At 41.3% G+C, this 20453-nt stretch overlaps 1 protein-coding gene across 4 annotated transcripts in view; it reads right to left on the reverse strand.

Annotated features, from left to right (window-relative positions):
• The window catches only part of gpd2 (glycerol-3-phosphate dehydrogenase 2 (mitochondrial)), a 95254-nt gene that overhangs the window by 58857 nt on the left and 15944 nt on the right, over positions 1 to 20453 (reverse strand). For all 4 annotated transcript variants that reach the window (XM_052027937.1, XM_052027944.1, XM_052027953.1 and 1 more), the window contains exon 2: positions 14985 to 15094. In XM_052027937.1, the coding sequence (XP_051883897.1) occupies positions 14985 to 15086 (102 nt within the window). In that variant the 5' untranslated portion in view covers positions 15087 to 15094. The remainder of the gene's footprint in view (positions 1 to 14984; positions 15095 to 20453) is intronic.

Raw genomic sequence — 20453 nt, forward strand, 5'->3', positions numbered from 1 at the left:
ATCCCTTGATACCCTGACTATTTAGATATCTGTCTATCTCCTCCTTGAACACCCCCACTGATCTGGCCTCCACTGCTGTGCGTGGCAAGGAGTTCCACAATTTCACCACCCTCTGGGTAAAGAAACTTCTCCTCATCTCTGTCTTGAAACTGTACCCTCTAATTCTAAGATTGTGCCCTCTGGTCCTGGACACGCCCACCAAGGGAAACAGCCTAGCCACATCTACTCTATCCTTACCTGTCAACATTTTAAATGTCGCTACGAGGTCCCCTCTCATCCTTCTGTACTCCAGCGAGTACAGTCCAAGAGCCGACAAACGCTCATCATACTTAAGCCCTTTCATTCCTGGAATCATTCTCGTAAATCTCCTCTGAACCCTCTCCAACGTCAGCACATCCTTCCTAAGATGCGGGGCCCAAAACTGCGCACAGTATTCCAAAGGAGGCCTCACTAGCGCCCCGTAGAGCCTCATCAACACTTCCTTACTTTTATACACTATACCTCTCGAGATGAATGCCAACATAGCATTCGCTTTCTTAACCACCGATCCAACCTGGTGGTTAACTTTTAAGGTATCTTGTATAAGTACCCCCAAGTCCCTTTGTACTACCGCACTATCAATCTTCTCTCCTTCTAGATAATAATCTACCCGCTTATTTCTACTTCCAAGTGTACAACTGCACATTTCTCAACATTGAATCTCATCTGCAATTTTCTTGCCCATTCTCCTAAACTGTCTAGGTCCCTCTGCATTCTTTCTATTTCCTCTATGCTCCCTACTCCTCCACTTATCTTGGTGTCATCCGCAAACTTAGCCACACAACCATTTATTCCATCATCCAAATCATTGATGTACAAGGTAAAAAGGAGAGGCCCCAACACCGACCCTTGCGGCACACCACTAGTAACCGGTAACCAACCAGAACGAGATCCTTTTATTTCCACCCTTTGCTTCCTGCCAACCAGCCAATTCTCCACCCATTTTGCTACCCTGCCCATAATTCCATGACCTCTCATCTTATTAATCAGTCTCTTGTGAGGCACCTTATCAAAGGCCTTTTGAAAGTCTAAATACACAACATCTACCGCCTCTCCCTTATCCACCCTACCTGTGATTTCTTCAAAAAACTCCAATAGGTTGGTCAGACAGGACCTCCCCTTCACAAAACCATGTTGACTAGGTCCTATCTTGCCTTGCGCCTCTAGGTATTCGGTAACCTCCTCCTTGAGGATAGACTCCAATAATTTTCCCACCACTGACGTCAGACTAATAGGTCTGTAATTGCCTTTGTGCTGCCTCCCACCTTTCTTATACAACGGAACTACATTCGCTACCCTCCAGTCCTCCGGAACCATGCCAGAATCTATCGATTCCTGAAAAATAATCGCCAACGCCTCCGCTATCTCCACAGCCACCTCCTTCAGAACCCGGGGATGCACCTCATCCGGTCCGGGAGACTTATCAGCCTTAAGCCCCTTTAGTTTTCCAAGCACCTTCTCCCTATTAATCTCAATTGAACTCAGCTCCAATTCGTGAGACTCCCTGACTAATGGGCACATTGCTTATGTCCTCCACGGTGAAGACCGATGCAAAATATTCATTCAATTCCCTTGCCATCTCACTATCATCCATTATAATACCTCCTGCACCGTTATCAATTGGTCCTATGTCAACCCGTGTCTCTCTTTTATTCCTTATGTATTTAAAAAAACTCTTAGAATCCTTCCGAATGTTGTCCGCCAGCTTCCTTTCGTAACTCATCTTTGCTTTCCTAATGACCTTCTTAGTTTCTCTCTGCAGATTTTTAAAATCGTTCCAATCTTCTGTTTTCCCACTAATTTTTGCTACTTTGTACGCCGCCCCTTTTGCTTTTATTTTATCCTTCACCTCCCTCGTTATCCACATCTGTGCCTTTTTTCCATTCAAAACCTCTTTTTTTCTTGGAATATATCTGTCCTGCATTGTCCTTATTTCCTGTAGAAATTTCTTCCATTTTTCCTCTGCCGTCCCTCCAGCTAACTTACTCCTCCAATCAATTTGGGCCAACTCATCTCTCATACCTTTGTAATTTCCCTTATTCCACTGAAATATCGATACACCAGTTATCAGCTTCTCCTTCTCAAACTTGAAACTAAACTCAATCATATTGTGATCACTTGTTCCCAGTGGTTCCTTTACCTTAGTTCCCTAATCACCTCGGGTTCACTACACAGCACCCAATCCAAAACAGCCGATCCCCTGGTGGGCTCCTCAATAAGTTGCTCCAGAAAAACATCCCTTAGACATTCCACAAACTCACTCTCCTGAGTACTACCGCCTTGCTGCATTTCCCAGTCCACCTTCATGTTAAAATCCCCCATAATTATCTTCACATTGTCACTCTGACATGCTTTTTCTATCTCAATCTGCAACTTATGGTCCACTTCCTGACTGCTGTTCGGGGGCCTATATATGACTGCTATTATTGTTCTTTTACCCTTGCTATTTCTCAGCTCCACCCATAAGGATTCCACCTCCTCTGACCCAATGTCCTTCCTTTCTATTGATTTTATATCGCTACTAACCATCATGGCCACACCTCCCCCTCTGCCTACCCTCCTATCCTTCCTATATACTGTATACCCCTTGACATTCAGTTCCCAATCACATCCGTCATGAAGCCACGACTCAGTGATTGCAACGATGTCATATTTATTAACCTGTAGTTGTGCCACTAGGTCATCTACTTTATTCCTGATGCTACGTGCATTTAAATATAGTATGTTTAGACTGGTATCTGCTATTGATTTTATTGTACCTCTATTGATCAGCAGATTATCCTGACTTTCTACCTGTCCATCCTTCTTACTATCTTCGCTACCTACTATCTTAGACATGTTCGTGTAGACCTCATCCCCTATCCTAACATTCGGTATCCGAACATCCTCATCCCCGATCCTAACATTCTGTATCCTAACATCCGGATTTGTTGTACTTCTATTATTCAGTAAATTATCCTGACTTATCACCTGCCTGTCATTCTTGCCATCCTCAATGGATTCGTTTCTATACACTTTCTCCCTCACCTTAGCATCTTGTAACCTAGCATCCTGGTTACCATCCCCCTGCCAGATCAGTTTAAACCCTCCCCTACAACTAATTAAACATTCCCGCCAGGATATTGGACCCTTTGGAGTTTAGATGCAACCCATCCTTAGCAAATAGGTCTTGCCTCCCCAAAAAAGGTCCCAGGTATCCAAGAATCTGAAGCCCTGCCCCTTGCACCAGTCACTCAGCCACGCATTTAACTGCCAGAGCTTTCTATTCTTCCTGTCATTGATACGCGACACGGGTAGTAGTCCTGAGATTACTACCCTTGAGGTCCTACTTTTCAACCTTCTCCCTAATGCCTTGTATTCCTCCTTCAGGACCTCTTCTCTTTTCCTACCTACATCATTGGTACCTACATGTACCAAGATTTCTGGCTGCTCACCCTCCCCCCTCAGAATATTCTCGACACGGTCTGTGATATCCCGTACCCTGGCACCAGGGAGGCAACACACCATCCGAGACTCATTATCGCTATCGCAGAATCTCCTATCCGTACCCCTTACTATCGAATCCCCAATAACCACTGCATGTCTCTTCCTCTGCTGGACCCACAGTATCAGACACGGTGCCAAGGTCCTGGCTGCTGAGGTCTTCCTCTATGAAGTCATCCTCTCCAACCGAATCTAAATGAGATATCGGTTTTTTGAGGGGGACTGCCACTGAGGTGCTGTCTACATAATCTTTATAACTCCTGTCTATCTCCTGCTCGCTCTCCCTAACCAACCGAAGGTCATCCAGCTGCTGCTCCAGACTCTCAATCCGTTCCTTGAGGAGCTGCATCTCGGTGCACTTTGCGCAGATGTAGTTATCAGGGAGTCTGGTCGTCTCCCAGGGGCCCCACATCTGACACTCCAAACACAACACTAATCCCAGATGGCATACTGCTGAATATCACTGAGCTCAACACTAAACTAAAACTAATAACTCACCCCTCTCTATAATCTCGCCTCTTTCCCGCTCTCGCCGAAGCCCGTTGAGCCAAAGCCCAACCCACTCTGCTCCCTCACACTCAGCTGCCCGCTCCGACGCTGCCCGCTAGATATGCTCGTCTGCTTTTTAAATCGCCCGCGCGCTTCCGGGTGACGTCACGCGCCTGCGCAGTCACTCGCCGCTGTCCCGAACGCTAGAAAGAGAAAAAAAAACACCTCGTTATTTTCCGGCAATCTCCGCTCTCTCGTCGCTGGAAAGTAAGAATCACTGGAGGATCTCATCCCAATTCTCCTATATTTATTGTCAAGTACTTTGTTTACAATTATGTTTACTGATGAATCCATCTGCTTAATTCATCTATTCCTGCTGATTTATGAAACCGTCCACTAAGAATGCCACAGAGGGCAAAAAGTGATGAAAGCAATGATATGTGTTTTAAGAGCTTAAGGCTCGAGTATATATCACTTACTTTTTCAGAAATCTGAATTTCTCTGACTGAGTTCAGCTCAGCCAATTCTCACCTTGAGTGCTGTCAATGGTTAATTTTTTAAAATGTGCCACATTTGTTCAACTTTACACTTTGATTCAGTGTATCTTGCAAACTGAATGAAGAAAAAGTGCGAATGAAAACAATGTTACTCTAGAGCACAAACATTGCTGGAAACTCTCAGCAGATCAGGCAGCATGAGTGGAAAGAAAAGAGTTGATGTTTCAGCTCAAGGACCCTTCCACAGAACCACGGCAGGGAGAAAACATGTGTTTGATTTGCAGAAAGGGGAAAGTTTAAAAAAAAGATGCAGTTAGAGATAGAAGAGGAAAAGAAACAAGCTCAAACAGAATGATGCAGCCACATCAGTAGAGTGAAGGCGGAACAGAGCTGAATTTGTTTCATTCAATAGATAGTCCCAAGGACTGCAAAGTGCTCAAACAGGAGTGAAGTACAGTTCCCCAAGCTTACAATGGGCAACGTTAGAGGTTAAAGTCACAGAGGTCAGACTGGGATCAGGACAGAGATTTAAAATAACAGGCAACTGAAAGCTCAGGTCACCCATGTGGGACTTAATATTAAATTTAATAATTTCAGGGCTCTTCCTCTCTCTACAAATATACCTCTTTGTTCCAATTTGTTTTTTGAGGTCTTTGGCCTCTTGCTTTTTTTTAAAGAAGTAATTGTTAACGCAGCAACTTTGGTCTTCACCCTATCACAGACATTCCATCCGTTTTCTCCACCCTCCCCGTCTTGGCAACATAAAACACAAGTGGCCTCTCATTATAGTGGCCATCTTCCCTCATTATTTCTGACCAGATGAAGGTCTTGACTCTAAATGCCAACTGTCCATTTCCCTCCATTGATGCTGGCTGGCCTGCTGAGTTCCACCAGCACTGTGTGTGGCTTCTCATTGTCCTGGTTCTGATGATGGGTCCTTGACCTGAAGTACCAACTCTGATCCTCTCCCCACTGATGCTAGTTTGCCAGCTGAGCACTCACAGCATTTTAGGTTTTTGTTTTAGATTTCCAGCATCTGCAGTTTTCTGCTCCAATAATTCTAGAGCAAAACAGGTAACATAAAACTTGTGTAGCAAATTCAACCAAAACACAGAAATGTTTTCTTCACATGGGCAATTTATTTTTCCCATTTCTTTCCTTCTGTTGATTTTCTTCCTTTCCTTTTTCCTCACTCATGAATCCTTTGGTGGAGCGTGGTTCCAAGTTAACAATTTCACATCACTCCTAACACTTCCCCTATATATCCATTCAAAGTCAAAGTCGGGTTTATTGTCATATGCAGAAGTCCATGTTTGCACAGGTGCAATGAAGAACTTACTTGCAGCAGCATCACAGGCACATAGCATCAATATAAGCAGCATTCACAAGGAAAGCATAAATTAAACATAAATTATGCACAACTTTTACAAGAAAGAACACAATTAGAACAAAAAAAAGTCCACTTTAGTGCAAAGTCTAAGTCATCACATCTAATCAAGTGTCAGCAGGTTAGAAACTGTTGAGGATATCACAGCCAAGCTTAACTCCATCCTCACATCACTTCCATCCATACACTTCCAACAGATGTCACTTGATGAAAATCAAGAGAAAGAACTCTCGACTGCCTTCCCCTCTCTAACCTAGCATGCTAACAATAAGTAGTTTTCCTTTTGACACCTTGCTTGACATCAGCTGTAGCAACACAACCTACAGACTGCATCAAGTGCTGTCCTGTATGGACCACCTGTGTAAAGTATCAGTGACCACATGATTATCATTTGAATACATTTTTTCCTGGTATTAGAAATACCTGAAATATAAACAAAGATCATCCAAATTCCAGTGCTGGGAGTAGACTGTAGCAGTTTCCTTCTGGGTACCAGTATTGATGAGATTTTAGTCTCAGAATTTCAACACTTGACCATGTCAAATCAAGAAGAGTGCATCTTGGAATATAATGCCAAACTGTGCCACGTTCTCATAATAATAGAACCCTTCCTAGATCTCAATTAATGCAAGCATTTTTGTACTATGTCCAACCCTACAGAAAGGTCAACATTTCTCATTTCATTTAGAAAATTTGCTGCTAAAGATGCAATGCCCTCCAGGCCATTTGTATCCTGGTCAGAGAAATCAAAATTAGAAAACTCTCCCTTTTCACATTGTAATAATGTCAGAAATGTAATTATGGTTGGAATTCGAAGGTAGCTTAGAAAAGCTGTAACAAAAATACAGCAAATTTCATCAGTAATGTGTTTTCAGTAATGTGGATTCAGAAATGCACATATTATATTTTGCTTGTATTTAATAAGTTTATTATATTGTGTAAATTTTACTTGTACAATAAAAAGAAGAAAAAGTTAGATTACATATATGATAGGGGGTTATTCTTTGAAAGATGTGCACCCTCCCCACATGGTAGGGATGCTACATTATTTGATGACTTCTGGGGAACCAAGTGGGAAACACATGAGATGATTTCCACTACCACAAACAGTAGAGTGGTTTCCTTCTTATAAAACCCCCAGAAATTGTTAAAAATGCAATTAGAGTTTACCTCCAACTGCCCAAAAACAAAATCCAGGGAAGTTTGTGGGATTGATGCAGTGAAATGGTAGACATAACCTGGGAAGAAATGTCTTTTATTTCTTGATTCCACACACCTCAGGAACATGCCGAAACAGGACAAAGTTGGGAAGAGCAGATGTCTGCACAGCACTACAGCAATAACATCCAAAAACTGAAACAATCTGTCAATGGCTTGACATATACTGTGGTCAAATCTGGACAGTAGCATTTCATAATTAAATGTGCACTGAGTAGTACTTCAACACTTCTAAAACCATTTTAAATACCAATGAATCATGATTTTGGATAGTTTTCAACCAACTTTCAAATGAATTGCTGAGAGAGAGGAAAAGAGAATGAAAGAGGCAAAGATTGAGAGAGGCTGTCCAAATATTTATTGTTTGGTATGATTAGTTTGTACAGCTGCTGAAGGTGATCTAAGTTTTAATTAACTGTTGATGAGTGACAATATTCATTTAATGTGAGGCCTTTTCTTTATATTAACCTATTTGCAATTCACATCATTTTGCTCTTCTCAGTTTTATTTCCTAGCAGATTTTTTTTTCCAAGACTTTATTTCAGTTAAATAACTTCTGGTAATGCAAATTTGTCTGGGCATTTAAAAAGAGGAATAAAGTGATCTTTATTCACTCATTTCCACATCTTGTATAAGTTGTTCTTCCATGGCTCTGGACAATGGAAAATGAAGTGATCATGTGATTGATTCCCCAGAAAGGTAGACAGCGAGAGGAATTCGCCAGGTACAAAAATCTATCAGGTTGGACCTCCATGAACACCACACTGCCCATATCCTTCCAGCGGCATGAGATCGAAGAGTGCCAGAAATTAACGAGGAGTGAGTTTTTTTCTTTCCAGTGTTCGGGATAGTGGCGAGTGACTACACAGGCGCGTGACGTCACTCAGAAACGTGCGGGCTATTTAAAAGTCAGAGGTTTACCTTCGGCTTTCTTTCCAGCGGCGAGAGCGGAAAGTGGCGGAAATTAACGAGGAGTGAGTTTTTGTGTTCTTTCCAGTGTTCGGGATAGTGGCGAGTGACTGCACAGGCGTGTGATGTCACTCAGAAGCGTGCAGGCGATTTAAAAAGACTGCCATATCCAGCGGGCAGTGTCAGAGTGGGCAGAGGAGTGAGAGGGAGCAGAGTGGTTTGGGCTTCGGCAGGACCAGGTAAGAGGCGAAATTTATAGAGAGGGGGTAAGTTGTTAGTTTATCTATTTATCTCAGTAGTATTTAGCAGTATGCATCTGGGGTTGGTCTTATGTTTGGAGTGTCAGATGTGGGGACCCTGGGAGACTACCAGCCTCCCCAATAACTACATCTGCACAAAGTGCACCGAGATGCAGCTCCTCAAGGAACGTGTCAAGAGTCTGGAGCAGCAGCTCGATGACCTTCGGCTGATTAGGGAGAGTGAGCAGGAAATAGACAGGAGTTATAAAGAGTTTGTAGAGATTACCTCTGTGGCAGTTCCCCTTGAAAATTGGTATCTCATTTTAGATTCCGTTGGAGAGGATGACCTGACAGAGGAAGACCACGGCAACCAGAACCTTGGCACCGTGCCTGGTACTGTGGTCCAGTGGGGAAAGAGAAATACAGTGGTTATTGGGGATTCTATAGTGAGCGTTACGGATAACAGATTCTGCGAAACTGACAATGAATCTTGGATGGTGTATTGCCTCCCTGGTGCCAGGGTACGGGATGTCACAGACCGGGTCCAGAATATTATGAGGGGAGAGGGTGATCAGCCAGAAGTCTTGGTACATGTAGGTACCAATGACATAGGTAGAAAAAGAGAAGAGGTCCTGAAGGAGGAATACAAGGAGTTAGGGAGAAAGTTAAGAAGTAGGACCTCATGGGTGGTAATTTCAGGATTACTACCTGTGCCAATGCCAACGGTAGAAAGAATAGAAAGATCTGGCAGATGAATGTGTGGCTGAGTGACTGGTGCAGGGGGCAGGGCTTCAGATTTCTGGATCATTGGGACCTTTTTTGGGGAAGGCATGACCTATTCACTAAGGATGGGTTACACCTAAACTCCAAATGGTCCAATATCCTGGCAGGAATGTTTAATTTAGCTGTTGGGGAGGCTTTAAACTAATCTGGCAGGGGGATAGAAACCAGGATGTTAGGATAGAGGATGAGGTATATAGAAACATGTCCAAGATAGTGTGTAGTGAGGATGGTAAGAAGGACAGGCAGGTGAAAAATCAGGATAGTTTACTGAACGATAGAAGTACAACAAAATCAATAGTAGATACTGGACTAAATGTACTATATTTAAATGCACATAGCATTAGGAATAAAGTAGATGACCTAGTGGCACAACTACAGGTTAATAAATACGACATTGTGGCACTCACCGAGTCATGGCTTTATGACGGATGTGATTGGGAACTGAATGTCCAGGGGTACACAGTGTATAGGAAGGACAGGCAGGTAGGCAGAGGGGGAGGTGTGGCCATGATGGTTAGTAATGATATAAAATCAATAGAAAGGAAGGACATTGGGTCAGAAGAGGTGGAATCCTTATGGCTGGAGCTAAGAAATAGCAAGGGTAAAAGGACAATAGTAGCAGTTATATATAGGCCCCCTAATAGCAGTCAGGAAGTGGACCATAAGTTGCAGTTTGAAATAGAAAAAGCGTGCCAGAGTGACAACGTGAAGATAATCATGGGGGATTTTAACATGAAGGTGGACTGGGAAATCCAGCAAGGCAGTAGATCTCAGGAGAGGGAGTTTGTGGAATGTCTATGGGACGGTTTTTTGGAGCAACTTGTTGATGAGCCCACCAGGGGATTGGCTGTTTTGGATTGGGTGCTGTGTAATGAACCGGAGGTGATTAGGGAACTAAAGGTAAAGGAACCATTGGGAACTAGTGATCACAATATGATTGAGTTCCGTTTCAAATTTGAGAAGGAGAAGCTGATAACTGGTGTATTGATATTTCAGAGGAACAAAGGAAATTACAGTGGTATGAGAGAGGAGTTGGCCCAAATTGATTGGAAGAGTAAGCTAGCTGGAGGGATGGCGGAGCAGAAATGGAAGGAATTTCTACAAGTAATAAGGAAAATGAAGGATAGATATATTCCAAGAAAAAAAAGGTTTTGAATGGAAAAAAGGCACAAATGTGGATAACGAGAGAGATGAAGGCTAAAATAAAAGCAAAAGGGAGGGCATACAAGGAAGCAAAAATTAGTGGGAAAACAGAAGACTGGGAAACTTTTAAAAACCTGCAGAAAGAAGCTAAGAAGGTCATTAGGAAAGAAAAAATGAATTATGAAAGGAAATTGGCAGATAACATTCGAAAGGATACTAAAGGATACTAAGAGTTTTTTTTAAATATATAAGGAGTAAAAGAGAGACAGGTTGATATAGGACCAATCGATAACGGTGCAGGAGAGATTATAATGGATGATAAAGAGATGGCAGAAGAACTAAATGAGTATTTTGCATCAGTCTTCATTGTGGAGGACATCAGCAATATACCAGTTAGTCAGGGGTCTCACGGAATGGAACTGTTCAGTTAAGATTACTAGAGAGAAGGTGCTAGGAAAACTAAATGGGCTAAAGACTGATAAGTCTCCTGGACCGGATGAGGTGCATCCCCGGGATCTGAAGGAGGTGGCTTTAGAGATAGCGGAGGCATTGGTGATAATTTTCCAGGAATCGATAGACTCCGGCATGGTTCCGGAGGACTGGAGGGTCACAAATGTAGTTCCGTTGTATAAGAAAGGTGGGAGGCAGCATAAAGGAAATTACAGACCTATTAGTCTGACGTTGGTGGTGGGCAAGTTATTGGAATCGATCCTCAAGGATGAGGTTATGGAATACCTAGAGGTGCAAGGCAAGATAGGTCCTAGCCAACATGGTTTCGTGAAGGGAAGATCCTGCCTGACCAACCTATTGGAGTTTTTTGAAGAAATCACAGGTAGGGTGGATAAGGGAGAGGTGGTAGATGTTGTGTATTTAGACTTTCAAAAGGCCTTCGACAAGGTGCCACATACGAGACTGATTAATAAGATGAGAGGTCATGGAATTACAGGTAGGATAACAGAATGGGTGGAGCATTGGCTGGTTGGCAGGAAGCAAAGGGTGGGAATAAAAGGATCTTGTTCTGGTTGGCTACCGGTTACTAGTGGTGTTCCGCAGGGGTCGGTGTTGGGGCCGCTTCTTTTTACCTTGTACATTAACGATTTGGATGATGGAGTAAATGGTTTTGCGGCTAAGTTTGTGGATGACACCAAGATAGGTGGAGGAGTAGAGAGTATTGAGGAGACAGGAAGGTTGCAGCGAGACCTAGATAGTTTAGGAGAATGGGCAAGGAAATGGCAGATGAGATTCAATGTTGAGAAAAGTGCAGTTGTACACTTTGGAAACAGAAATAAATGGGCAGATTATTATCTAGGAGAGAAAATTCAAAGTACGGAAGTACAAAGGGACTTGGGGGTACTCGTGCAGGATACCCTAAAGGTTAACCACCAGGTCGGATTGGTGGTAAAGAAAGCGAATGCTATGTTGGCATTCATTTCGAGAGGTATAGTGTACAAAAGTAAGGAAGTGTTGATGAGGCTCTACAGGGCACTAGTCAGGCCTCATTTGGAATATTGTGCACAGTTTTGGGCCAGATATCTTAGGAAGGATGTGCTGATGTTGGAGAGGGTTCAGAGGAGATTTAAGAGGATGATTCCCAGAATGAAAGGGCTTACATATGATGAGCATTTGTCGGCTCTTGCACTGTACTCGCTGGAGTACAGAAGAATGAGAGGGGACCTCATAGAAACATTTAAAATGTTGAAAGGACTGGACAGAGTAGATATGGCAAAGCTGTTTCCCTTGGTGGGTGAGTCCAGGACCAGAGGGCACAATCTTAGGATTAGAGGGTACAGGTTTAAAACAGATGAGGAGAAATTTCTTTAGCCAGAGGATGGTGAATTTGTGGAATTCCTTGCCACATACAGCAGTGGAGGCCAGATCACTGGAAGCGTTTAAGGAATAGATAGATGGATGGATAGATGGATAGATGGATAGATATCTAATTAGTCAGGGTATCAAGGGATATAGGGATAAGACCGGAAATTGGGGTTAGAATAGTTTTTTTTGCACCCCCCCCCTACAATTTCTCATTTCTTTTTCTTTTATCCCCCCCTTTTCTTTGGAGCAGACTCGATGGACCAAATGGCCTACTTCTGCTCCCTTGTCTTGTGATCTGCTACTCAGAGTCCCTGCCACCTGCACTCACCCGGTGCGGAAGCGAAAAGCTAAGATCACTGGCCCCCTGCACCCAGGAGCTGGGCACTGAGGCCTCAGCAGTGTCTGAGGAGAAAATTCAGAAAGAGAGAGCAAAATTAATGTTGTTTGGGCTGGAGAAAGAACCCTGTAAACATATTCTACTTCCTATTATACTCCTTGATCAGAAATGAAGATGGTTAACTACACAGGAGATAAGAGAGGGGAATTCAACAAGGGGAAAAGAGCTGGCACTCAGCCAGCACAAATAGTAAATGAGGCAGATGTTTCCCCTGAGTTACACCATCTGTCCAACATAACTTCCACCCAGGGATGGGCAATAAATGCTGACCTTGCCTTCGGTCTGAGTACATGTTAACCTGAGGGCAAAGATATTGCCTCTAATTAAGCGTCTAACTTGCTGGATGCATAGATTAAAATTGCTGTCCACTGTTGCACTAGGGTGAGGGTGGTCACTCAGGAAGAGAAAACTTATCTACTTTTCCATCCACCCATAGGAGCCAACAAAGCATTGGCTCTATTTTGAATGAAAATTAAATACCTGCAGATGCTGGAAATCAGAAATAAAAACAGAAAATGCTAGAAACACTCATTAGGTCAGGCAGCAGTTGTGGAAAAAAAAGTTAAAATTTCAGGTTGTATATCCTTCATCAGAACTGGGATGAAAAGTCTTAGACCTGAAACGTTAACTCTATTTTAACTTCTACAGATGCTGGATGGTTGCACATTATCTACGTATTGATTGTGCATGTGAGTAATGGAGCCATTAAACCTGCACCTCCAGGACAGGACGAGCCAGTGCAAGCATGTTGAGAGTTGGGCATAGTCTAGGGGTTGCATGTCATGGGCTAGTCTTGGTGGGGTTGATTTTAGATGTGGTATTGGTATTAGTTTATTATTGTCACTTGTACCGAGGTACAATGAAAAACTTGTCCTTGCATACAGATCAATTCATTACACAGTGCAGTTACATTGGGTTAGTACAGAGTGCATTGATGTAATACAGATAAAAACAATAACAGTACAGAGTAAAGTGTCACAGCTACAGAGAAAGTGCAGTGCAATAAGGTGCAAGGTCACAACAAGGTAGATCGTGAGGTCATAGACCATCTCATCGTATAAGGGAACCGTTCAATAGTCTTATCACAGTGGGATAGAAGCTGTCCTTAAGTCTGGTGGTACGTGCCCTCAGGCTCCTGTATCTTCTACCCGATGGAAGAGGAGAGGATGACCCGGGTGGGTGGGGTCTTTGATTATGCTGGCTGCTACACCAAGACAACAAGAGGTAAAGACAGAGTCCAAGGAGGGGAGGCTGGTGTCCATGATGCGCTGGGCTGTGTCCACAACGCGCTGGGCTGTGTCCACAACTCTCTGCAGTTTCTTGCGGTCCTGGGCAGAGCCATGGTGCATTCAGATAGGATGCTTTCTATCATGCATTGATAGAAGTTGGTGAGAGTCCAAGGGGACAAACCGAATTTCTTTAGCCTCCTGAGGAAGTAGAGGTGCTGGTGAGCTTTCTTGCCCATGGCATCCACGTGATTTGACCAGGACAGGCTGTTGGTGATGTTCACTCCCAGGAACTTGAAGCTCTCAGCCCTATGCATAGAATGTCTGTAAACAGAACCCCAGCCTGATCTTAACACAGCATTGTAACAAACCTGCTGGGACCACCAGGGAAAGTTCATAATTGGCTGAAGTGGCACAAAGAGTGCCAAAAAGATAAGATTTTTCCATGTATTTCTTTCTGAGATAAAAGAGAACTGGTGTTTAAAATCAGCTACTGGCACCCTAATTATGCTGGAGAATGCACTTTCTGATATATCTTGCTGGTGAGCATAAAGTCTATCTACGGGATCTGTAACTGGCAGATCTAATATCATTATGCTAAGTGTGGTGTGCTGCAAAAAAAAAGGAAGGAAAAAATAGACAAAGGATAAAAATTCATTCTCAGTTGCATATGGTGATGGCGCCTGTCTTTCACTGCTGTCACAAAGGTTTGTCCCCTCGACTTTGTCGATGAACCCAAACTTCAGAAGAAGAGTTCAATAAGAACCTTACTGTACTGCAATGTTTATCACATGCAACTGAGGTCACATTTTTACTCCAAGTATACTTCACAAATTCTATTTAAATAGCTAATGATGAAGCTGAAGGAAATAAAAAAGCTTAAGCCCCAGTCTTAACCTACCTCACCTAGCAAAATCAGACAGTGAGAGTTAAATGCCAATTATACACCCTGGTTGATTTTGCTCTCTACAGACTGTATGCCACACCTGGCCTGCTCCTTGATACATTCTTAAAAGGACACTATATACTGGCGAAGAACAGGCAAGTCCTATGAGCACTTGTTCACAGATATCCTATGCAATACATTTAAATCAACCCCATCTAGATTGGCCTATGGCCCCAACTCTCAACATGCTTGCACTGGCTGCTTCCACCCTGGAGACGCAGGTTTAATGGCTCTCTATTATAGATAAACTGCTCGACATGCGTGATCAATACCTGAACAAGATGCACCCATAAAAACATACCAGGCCTCACATTGTCCAGTTGGGTGAATCAGATACAGGAAGAGCAGGCCCTATCAATTTTCTCTTTACATGCTTTTGTTTTTCTCTGACTAAAGTATGAAGGAGAACTTACCAGATTTGCCCGGTTGTCTATTATCTGGGAGAGACCTAAAATTGTTGTCAGGGTGCTACCCCCAAGAAGAAATACTCCTCCAGCAATCTTTTGAAATGCCATCTTGTTTTCTGAAATAAAAAAATTACAAGAATCACTCAGATTTGCAGACAAATATTTTAAAAAGTTATTCAAACCATTCGATGTGGATTTATAAAAAAAACATGAGTGAATATTACAAAATAAAAACAGAAAATACTGGAAACACTCAGCAGGTCAGGTATCGGCTGTGGAAAGAGAAACAGAGTTAACATTTCAGGGAAAAGAAGCAAAGGGATTTTTAAGAGATAATATGTCTGTATTTAAAATTATTCCAACATAACATTAGGGTATGAGTTGTGGACCTTACGTTCCCAATAAAATGACTAAATAATGGATAACTACCCATGAATAATCTTCCACCCATAAGCTAGTAAGTGGGATTTAAGACTGCTTTTATATTATTGGAAATAGCTTTCTAAGACCAAATAACATTCAAAAGTTAGAAGGATTTTTTTTAGCTTTTACATACGGTAGTACATTCAGATGTATGCACTACCATGCTGCTCTCTTCTCAAATGAGATGGATACCAATTTTCATTCAATTACTAACCATTCATCCAAAAGGACATATTTTCAAACAAATACAAATGCAAACAAGATCCTGCAAACTGGAGGACATTTAAGGCCTCTGACACATTCAGTAGTACCATATGAAGTTTTCAAAAGGTCAATCATACAAAGATGAATGTATATTTACACAATATACTTGTGATATTTGTAAAGTTGCATGTTAAGGACTAGTGCACTATATACATGTTTAATGCACTTCTATATCATCTTCAAAGCACCTTTAGTAACAATAGATTCTTGAAGTATAATAAGATTTTAAAAAATCCATGCAGTATTCATCAACATTTATTTAGCCGGCTACTAAAAATGAAACAACGAAAATAACAATAAAGCAATTTCTGGAAATAAAATATACCCAGTCACAGGAACGCCACACCATCTTCTCATTTTAACAACTTCAACTCCATTCATTACAAATTAAATTCCTAGAGCTTGTGACTAATTCCAAAGCTTTACCTAGCCTGCTGCTGAAACAATCTTTGGAAATTGCTGAAAATTAACAAAAGCACATCTATTTTTATGGAATGTTAATTACCCTGGTTGTAGAAAATGTAGTATCATAATAACCCAAGCCTAATTATCAAAACTAACTTGTGGATAGTAGGAGGCTTTACTGAAAGCTTTGTACAAATTATTGGGGAAAGAGAAAGAAGTTAGAAGTATTAAAAAATAAATGAAAATAATTTTTCTTTCAGATCAGAGCAGGTAAGATTGAACATTAATAATAAATTCAATGCACTCCACAGCAGGAAACTGAAATAGTCACATTAATTAATGTCCCAGCATGTAGTCTTCCTTTCAAATTGTCTGACTCATTCCCAATTCCAGGATGCAATATTTTAAGTGCTTGAGCAGTGTCCCCAGAGTTAGGTCAGTGAAGAATATAAGATTAGATAGAGGATAAAAGTTGGGTGGGCAGAAAGCAGACTAATGTAAGATGTAATAACTGATATTGTGCTTATTGATGCACAGAAACATTATAGTCATGAGCATCTTATTGTGGAAAAAAAGACTTTACAGCACACTAAAGAACAGAATACCTTTCAAGCAAAGTAGAAAGATATTTATCTGTCCTTTGATCTAAAGTCTTACTTGTATAAATTTCCACACTTACCACCAGGTAGATAACAACATAACAACACCACCTGTTTTACACCACTCCAGTTGAAACCATGGGAATGAAAATCAGGAGGGTTGTGAATGTGACAATGCATTGACTGACTTTACAATGATTCAAAATGCAACAGCAAATATGGGTTAACGTAGTATGTAAACTTAGATTTAAGAGAGCTTTAAAATACTTATGTAGCTTGTCAAAAAATATTTATTTGATGTTATAAATTACAATGAGCCAAATTCTACTCCCTTTCAGACTGAACCAATTCCCCTTAATGTTACTATTCTTTCATTCGTAACCAAACATTAAACTTTACCAAACATTAAAGTCTATGTTTCATCCAAGACCATTAGCTTCTACTACTGCATCAGTTGGCACCTTGACCTTAACTCTGCCCTTCCATTATTGAAATTCTTATTAATTTCTTCATCAATTCTACATTCAACTCCTTCATTTGGTTTTGCATCCTTCATTCCCTTTAAAGTACAACTTTCTATCCATTTTACACCACTGCCAGTGAAGGCATGGGAGTAAAACTTGGGAGAGGGGCAGTGAAAGTGAAAACACAGCACTGTGCATATCCACCAAATGTTACATAGAACATTACAGCTCAGTACAGGCCCTTCAGCCCACAATGTTGTGCCGACATTTTATCCTGCTCTAAGATCTATCTAACTTTTCCCTCCCACATAGCCCCCATTTCTCTATCATTCATGTGTCTATGTAAGAGTCTCTTAAATATCCCTAATATATCTGCCCCCACAACCTCTGCCGGCAGTGTGTTCCACACACCCACCTCTGTGTAAAGAACTTACCCCTGACATCCCCCTTATATCTTCCTCCAATCACCTTAAAATTATGCCCCCTTGTGTTAGCCATTGTCACCCTAGGAAAACGTCTCTGACTGTCCACTCGATCTATGTCTCTTATCTTGTACACCTCCATCAAGTCACCTCTCATCCTCCTTCTCTCCAAAGAGAAAAGCCCCAGCTCACTCAACCTATCCTCACAAGACATGCTCACCAATCCAGGCAGCATCCTCGTAAATCTCCTCTGCACCCTCTCTAAAGCTTCCACATCCTTCCTATAATGAGGCGACCAGAACTGAACACAACACTCCAAGTGTGGTCTAACCAGAGTTCTATGGAGCTGCAACATCACCTCACGGCTCTTGAACTCAATACCCCGACTAATGAAGGTCAACACACCACATGCCTTCTTAACAATCCTATCGACCTGCGTGGCAACCTTGATGGCTCTATGGTCGTGGACTCCAAGGTCCCTCTGTTCCTCCACACTGCTAAGAGTTCTACCATTAACTTTGTATTCTGCCTTCAAACTCGATCTCCCTTTTTCGAACACAGAAGCAGAGAGCAGATTTTCTAGAGATTCACACAATTGGTTTTAATGGGGTAAATGGAACGGAGCTGTTCCCATGTGGTTCAAAGACCAAATTTAAAATGTTATGCAAAAGGCACACAGGGAATGCGAGGGTGGGTCATATTCTGAAATGTACTACCAATATCGATATTGGAAAAAGAACCAATGATGACTTCAAAATGGAACTGGATGAAGATGTGAGAGAATAGTATACAGGATCACTGGGGGAAAAAAAACAGGGAAATGTATGGTCTCTTTCTGCACCCTGATAATTCCATGATTCCATGCTCTAGATACCATGTTCTACATGAAATTAAGCTTCTCAACATCACCCTCCTTACTGGCCTTCACTGCTTCCTGATTCTCTAATACAATGCACTTAACATTTCAATCATCTATAAACCTCCCAACAGCTTTGCCTCACTCCAATTCTATAATTTTCTCAAAACCTACATCCCATTGAGTCATCTGTTCCTCTAATTCCAGCCATCAATGCATCATTTGGTTCATCACTACAGGCAGAACATTCAAATAACTTACTCTCAACAATTCTTTCCCCATGTATCCATCTCCTTGTTCACCTTTTAAAATCCTTCAGCCATTTTCTTTAATCAAAGGGTCACCCCTATTGGTCACTGCCTGAGCGGTTTCTCTACAAATGCTGCATGACCAGCTGGACAATAGTTTTCCTCTGTGTTTGTCTCACCCAGCTTGTGGATTGCTTTTGAGCAGTCCCTGTATTAAAGTTGTAATATAAATGTCAGTGATGATCATGTTAATGCTACAGACACTGGTTTCAGAGTTCAATATGTTATATTGCTAATGACCATTGTTTTCTCACAGTCATGGCTTTCTACATTTCCCGAAAGCAGTTGGAACAATAAGTGGATCCGCTAAACATAACTTTCATTTTAGTAGTGACTTGACCTAACATTTGTTACTACAAGCTTCAAAGGACCCTTTGCATTTAGTGACTTAACTCTTCACTTCGCTTCAACAGTATATTATGCAACAACTAAATTCAAGTTATGGCACACAAGGCCTCTGGTACATTGTTATCCATGTGAAGTATAATTATAAGATTTAAGTGATTAATATTGTGTCATGCTTAGTTTAAAAAAAGTGAACATGTCAGACATACCACAAAAGAATGAGCTATTTATACATAACCTACACCGAAGTTAAATGGAAATTCCAACTTCAATATTCGATTTATATAATTTTATGTGTGACTATATAAATGTTCTACAATTTACTTGATGAAAAAGATAGCATGGGTGGCGGATTGGTATCATTATAAATGAAATTAATAACGCTTGGACAGTGGCAAAGTGTTTGAAGAGACAAGAATACAGTGAATCGAGCTTATCAATGATAATAGTGTTTGAAATTACACACAAAAATTTTAATCTGCTTGGTGATTAACATCATATGGGAATTCCATAATTAAAGAAAATGGTATGCATAATTGGTTGTTTATTGTACTAAACCTGAAATTTCATGCAAATAAGTGTCAGGCAATAAGCACTGGTAAGTTTTTGAATTTAACCCACAACAGAAAGGTCTCAATTAACTTTTAAGTGAAACAAGTGCAGGTAAGTTCACTTACCAATGGGAAGAAAAATATGAATTACTGTTTACTATATGCAAACAGGCAAAAACTCAAGGTGCATAGGTATTTGCACAGAATAAGTGCCATGGTACATTTGCCAGTGACCACTAGCTCAGACCTCTCAGGAATTCATCTTTTTATGCCATATCATTGGGGTTCCACCTTGAGTCCCAGTCAAAAAAAGACAGAAATCCCAGCTGAGTCTGACTGTCAATCTACGCAAACCCTCTCTCATCTCCCCTGTCTGCATATCATACTACAATTTGACAATACTTGTTAATTTTTCTCTTTATATACTTGGCCATTTTCTAAATGACAGAGATACAAGAGACCACAGATGCTGGTATCTGGAGCAACGTTTTCTAAGTGACATACTTTGTAGCATTATCACCTACATTCTCAACACTGCTTATTGTTTCTACATACACAATTAAAAACTTACTTCTAATTTATATTGCAAGGTCCCTCGCAGAGCTTTTAATATCATTCCAAAAATATTCCTTTAATGTACTTTGAGCAATATTTCATTGAACAAAGAGGTTCATACTTTGTTCTTAAAACATACAACTACTGGCTATATTCTGCAATATGACCATGTGACTTAACTGTACAAGATGTCCTTGGGGACACTTTTTGTCAGGTGGCAATGTTGCACAGTGGGGACAGGTCAATAGAGCAAGGTTATTTTGCAGATGTTAAGTGTAAGACT

This window comes from Pristis pectinata, chromosome 1, assembly GCF_009764475.1.
Source record: "Pristis pectinata isolate sPriPec2 chromosome 1, sPriPec2.1.pri, whole genome shotgun sequence".
In the NCBI taxonomy this organism is placed as follows: Eukaryota; Metazoa; Chordata; class Chondrichthyes; order Rhinopristiformes; family Pristidae; genus Pristis; species Pristis pectinata.